Source organism: Equus caballus, chromosome 7, assembly GCF_041296265.1.
Source record: "Equus caballus isolate H_3958 breed thoroughbred chromosome 7, TB-T2T, whole genome shotgun sequence".
In the NCBI taxonomy this organism is placed as follows: domain Eukaryota; kingdom Metazoa; phylum Chordata; class Mammalia; order Perissodactyla; family Equidae; genus Equus; species Equus caballus.
In genome coordinates this window covers 1,932,289-1,938,288 of record NC_091690.1, presented here as the reverse complement: position 1 = coordinate 1,938,288, position 6,000 = coordinate 1,932,289, and the positions used below count along the sequence as shown (strand labels likewise).

General features: G+C 38.9%; 1 protein-coding gene across 3 annotated transcripts in view; it reads right to left on the bottom strand.

Annotated features, from left to right (window-relative positions):
- Positions 1-2,505: 2,505 nt before the first annotated feature.
- ZNF556 (zinc finger protein 556) overlaps positions 2,506-6,000 on the bottom strand; it is a 28,910-nt gene continuing 25,415 nt past the window's right edge. For 2 of the 3 annotated variants that reach the window (XM_070272443.1, XM_023644391.2), the window contains exons 3-4: positions 5,815-5,998; positions 2,506-5,426 (exon numbers count right to left, since the gene is read on the bottom strand). In XM_070272443.1, coding sequence (XP_070128544.1) covers positions 4,214-5,426; positions 5,815-5,998 — 1,397 coding nt within the window. In that variant the 3' untranslated portion in view covers positions 2,506-4,213. Of the gene's footprint in view, positions 5,430-5,814; positions 5,999-6,000 lie in introns of all 3 variants that reach the window. The other variant, XM_023644390.2, reaches the window with a different exon arrangement.

Below are 6,000 nucleotides of genomic sequence, written 5' to 3'. Positions count from 1 at the left end.
GGGCGCGTGGTTCTCCCCAGCACGTGGCACACGTGCTAGGTGTTGACACTGTGACAGATGAGAAATCGAGTTTGGCCAGGCGATAAGGTGCTGAGTTCGCGTGTGGACGTGTTGTTCTGGAGGAAGAATGTGGGTCACTGTGTCACACGCCTTCCTCCTCGCTGTCTCGTCGCAGCCATGTGAAATTTCTGCAGAGAAATGACTGCTGGAAGGGCTCCAGCGTGCATCTGTAGTGAAGTTGTGCAGCAGTAAGGATGTGGAACTGGGTTAGACCCTGAGCTGGCAGGTGGTCTGGGCTGAGTGGCAGATGGTGTCAGTACAGGACATGGTGTCAATGCCCAAGGATTAGGAACCACCGCCACTTCCACTTCCCCCTGGAGGATCCCCTTGGGCCCTCTCTGGAATTCCTTTTAAGTTTGAAATCACAGCACTCCCAGGGTTCTGGCCCCAGACACATGGTGTGAACCTAGAGACATGATGCTCTCACTTCCCTTGGGTAAAGTGACTGAGGTGAGGGCGGGTGTGACCCTGGAGAGAGTTTCCTAACTTCAGACGGGGTTCCAGTACAGGCCTGCTGGGTCACGAGTCTTTGGGAGGTGGAAGTACAGTTGTTGCACACCTGAAAATCAAGGTTTGGGGGAGTTTAAGTTCCCTCTTAGTTCATAAGAGATTTTTCTGTGTTTTCTACTAATTCACTTTAAAATAGTAAAATTCACAATGGTGCTTGTAGTTCTGCGAGTTTTTATAAATGCATGCATGTACCACCATGATCAGGATACAGAACACTCCATCACTCCCAAGAAAACAACCTTCTAGGGCCCATTTGTAGACACACTGGCCACACTGTTAACCCGTGACCTCTCCTAGTTCCCTATACCTTTGTTTTTTTCCAGGGTGTCATGTAAATGTAGCCATCTTGTTTTACTATGTTTAAAATTTGATGCTGTCTTTTGGAAACTGTGTGATTATACTTTTCCTCCAGAGTTGTTTTGAGATTTCAGTTTTGACAGTGCCCAGTACAGGTTGTGGCACACATTAGGCCTTCAAAGTAGAAGGATTCCATTATCATTATTGGGTGCATAAGCTTAGGCAGGACTCTGCTCCCACACTTAACCGTTGTCATCTGTACAGTGGGAAGGGCGTTGGGGAGTGGTGATCAAATGAGGTCATACTGATTATGACATGACACTGATCTCTGCTGTGCTATGAAAACAAGAGTTAACATGGAAAAACGGACAAAGATTGGACTTCATTTGCCCTTTAATTAAACACAGAGCTCTTTTATATTTTTCTCTTTCCAAATATGTGCTGGGAGTCTAAGCATGTGGAAACAATACCTGTGAAAAGCAAAATGGGCATTTGGGGCTTTGTGCATCATTAAGACAAAAATTTAATGTGTGGTGATGAATGTTAACGATTTACTGTGGTGATCATTTCACAATATATACAAATATTGAATCATATTGTACACCTGAAACGAATATAATGTTATATGACAATTACATCTCAATAAAAATGTAGAAGTTTACACCTTCTCCTATAAAAAGGCATTAAAATTTTCCCTATTTGAGTATATCTAATAAATTGGAATGTCACTCAAAATGATACCCCCTGTCTGCAGCTCACTTCACTTGTTCCTTGGGTAGTTCCCCTTTTTCCATCTATAGCTCTTCTTGCTTCTACCAGGAAATCATAGCGAACTTGCATAGATATCTCTCTGCTCATAGGAAAAGACTCATGAGGGCTAGAACTGTGCAGATAACCACAAAGCTTCCTCAAACTGTGAGGAACTCAGTTTTCTGCAGAACAAACTTTGTCAGGCAAGGTTTGAGAATAGCAAAATGATAATGCCAAATATATAATGCAACTTCAAATACTTTCACAAGGATGGTAAACACAAACCCCTACACAGTGGTGCAAATCAGTGTGAAGATTCTGGTCCCGGATACCAAAGTCCAGTCTCATAAACACATATGACATGCCCTAAAATTTTTAATCATCGCAAAAAATGGGCTAAACTATCACTTTATTTTTGTGGGAAATAATTACTGTTAACTCCATGAACTGAGGATTGTTTCTGTATCACTATCTGTTGTTGACTAACACCCTTGAACAGTTCCAGAAATGATGTTTAAGGCATGTTAGATGGTATAAAAATACGTGAATGATGATATCCTTACTCACTGAGGCCCTGGTCCTTCATTCTGCCTTTCCTATGATCTCCCTTGTCATAGCTTATATTTTACTACATTTCTGCTTTGGTATTATCCAATAAAGGTTAAAATTTTTGCTCATCAGGGTATTTTTATATCCTTACTAGACTTATTTAGTACTTAATTAAATTGATAAAATAATTTTTACCATTATGAATGAATAAGAAGTTATATTGATAAAATTGTAACAATATAAGAAGCAAAACTTACTAGAAAGAAAAATGCCTAAACTTGTGTGCACCTGGTAATATTGACTCAGCATAGTACTTAAATTCACAAGTTATAAAGTTGATTTGATAACTCATAGTTGCAATATTTTAATATATCTTTCCAGTAAATGAAAAATAGAAATTGACATTTGTTAGTACACAACTCATTTGAAAACACAGTCAATATATTTCTCAGAAATATTTTATATATGTAGTATACAACTTTTTTGAAAACAGTTAATAGGGTATTTCTCAGAAACACAGCTTTTGTCCAACCAAAAAAATACACATTATGTTTAATCACACATAATCAAACTTAATAATTGAACACATACTGAGGGATTGTATTCAGCTCTGAGTAACAGAAAACCCACACAGTCTGCTCAGTATATCAGTAATGTGCTTATTTATCTCAGAGGAGGACTGGCCCAGGGAAGCCTGTCACAATGCAGCAGGGACAAACAGTCTCATGTGTTCTTATGGCTGCACCATTATATCTGTTGTGGTGGAATCAGAAACACAGAAGCACTAGAAGTATTAAGAGAATGAGGTGTCCAGTATACAAATTAGACTGTATAAATATGGTAAGATCCAGAGAAAAGGGGAGTCAGAGCATCAGGTGAGATCAACAGCCGTGACATCCTAATCAGTGGTCTGGTGGACGGCATAGGAATTGCAGGAAAATGCAAACTGGATGTCTGCCCATGGAGGTGCATTCAGATGGGAAAGCTGGTAGGGATGTCTGTGGAAGCCCATACCTCTCATAAAAGGGAAGTCAAGCCATTGGTGTTTGTTTTGAGGATACTTTGAATCAGCAGGGCCAGCACTCAGGAAAATAGGCTGGAGGCTGATGTCCACAAAGTCCCCATGCAGATGTCTCTCTCCCTGTAGAGTGGTGGCTTGATGAACTGAATAACTTCTTCCAAATCTCACACAACTTGAGTTATTACAGAATTCTATCATGGAACCCTATAGAGAAGGTATCCTGGGAAATGTAGTTGCTAGCCTTACCTACATTGATATAACAACAGAACCATCTCCACCTCTAGATTTCACTGTCTCTCTTAATTCAAACCTATCGTCCAGTTGCCAGCCAGAAGCAAGACAAAGAACACACAGCAACAGATCAAAATAATAGTTCGTGCAAAACTACACTCTTTCAAGACTTTTGCATACTTACAAATTTCTGCCAACTTCCATTATTTACAAATTTGCGAGCCAGAAAAATGGAATAATGATCCTCTGGCCAAAAAGATAGCTGTTGATAACACATACCTTATGTAAGTATAAAGTGTTGACGTTAAAAATTGTAGGTTTTTTCAGTAAAATAGTAAGGTAGAATATATGTAATGGATAAGTGATATCCAGTTTGGAACTCACTGGGCCAGTAAGAAAACCTCAACAAATACCAGTGTCTAATGGCTCCATACTTACAGGACAATTAAAAAAACATATAAAAAGTAAACCTAATGCATATTTAAGATACACTTCAAATCACCCAATGGGTGCATCACACTTCAAAATGGAAAAAAAAAATTAATTGAATTTAAGAGGGGAAAACTCATTATATCTCAAAATTCATGTACTATAGACATATTTAGAGAATTCTTAGGAATTCTAATCTTAATGTCTACTTGAAAAAGAAATAAAAATTCATTTGCTATGGGCCCACTTTAAGGATGAGGTACTGATTAAGGCAATACCATATTTATAGCTTTTATAAAATTTCTGTCCTGGTGTGAATTTTCTAAACTGTTATACTTGAATTAATTTGCATCAGACTTGCCCACATTACTTATATTTACAGGTTTTCTTTCCACTATGGGTTCTCACATGACCTTGAAAGGATTTGGGACAACTGAAATCTTTCCCACATTTTTCACATGCATAAGGTTTCTCTCTAGTCTGCATTCTTACTGTTTTGGAAGGATGTGTGCCAGTTGAAGGCTTTCCCACATTGCTTACATTTATAGGTTTCTCTCCAGTGTGCTTTCTGACATGTTTGTGTAAGGATGAGGACCAGCCAAATGCTTTCCCACATTTTTCACATTTATAGGGTTTCTCTCTAGTCTGCATGCCTGCATTTTTGGAAGGATGGGGGTCACCTGAAGGCTTTCCCACATTGCTCACATTTATACATTTCTCTTCAGTATGCTTTTTGGCATGTTTGTGTAAAGATGAGGACCAACCAAACATTTTCCCACATTTTTCACATTTATAGCGTTTCTCTCCAGTCTGCATTCTTATGTTTTTGGAAGGATGAGGGCCGGGTGAAAGCTTTCCCACATTGCTTACATTTATAGGTTTCTCTTCAGTGTGCATTCTGACATGTTTGTGTAAGGATGAGGGCCAACCAAATGCTTTCCCACACTTTTCACATTTATAGGGTTTCTCTCCATTGTGAATTCTCACATGTCTTTGAAAGGATGTGAGCCAACAGTAGGCTTTCCCACACTGCTTACACTCATAGGGTTTCTCTCCAGTGTGCATTATCATATGTACTCGAAAGGACTTGGGACAACTGAAGCCTTTCCCACACTGCTTACACTCATAGGGTTTCCCTCCAGTGTGCATCATCACATGTACTCGAAAGGATTTAGGACAACTGAAGGCTTTCCCACATTCCTTACATTCATAGGGCTTCTCTCCAGTGTGACTCCTTATATGTCCAGTGAGGGAATGGGAACGAATAAATGTTTTCCCACAAAGTTCACACGCATAAGGTTTCTCTCCACTGTGAGTTTTCACGTGGTTTCTTAGGTATGAAGAACAACTGAAGGCTTTCCCACATTCCTCACATTGATAGAGTTTGCGTCCAGTGTGACTTCTTTTGTGCCTCTTAAGGGACGAACGATGCCTGAAGACTTTTCCACACTGACTGCATTCATACAGCTTTAGTCTAGTAGTAGTTTTTCTGTACAGTTTACGATTTCGAATATGACTGAACGTTTCTCTATATTTATTACCTTTACTACTATCACAGAATCTCTCCACCATATGATTTCTGCTAAAAAAGGAGAAGCATGTTATTAATGGTTTATGTATTAATATTTATTAAGGAGTAGTAGGATACATTTTTTACTATTTTTGTGTAAATGTAGATTTTCTGTCCTTTTTTAATTACTTCAAAGTGGAGTAGACTAAATACTCTGGAAGAAGGCTTGACCATAGCTCACTACTACAACAGTGTTTCTCACATATGGGGTTTCCTGATAATTGTTTCCAACTGAATTATCTTTCAACCACTCAATGTCTAAGTCACATTAAGAAAAATAGTTGGGAGGAAAATTATCTGTCAATAAACAAATTTGGAGCTGGGTTTATGGGGTTGTTTTTAATTTCATGAAATACTGAGGTTCTCTCTGGGATTACTGCTTTCTCCTGTCACTCACCTCAAATGTCTCCCCTGGTTGTTGTGCTTGTCTTCAATGCACTGGTCTTCCCAACTTTCTCCTAAAAGGGAGGTCCAGGAATCATTTTTTGTGAACCTTGCTATTTTCTGTTCATTGGATAATTTTTCTTCAAAAATATCTCGCTGAGAAATGGACCCATTGGTTTTAAGTTGAATCTCATTATCT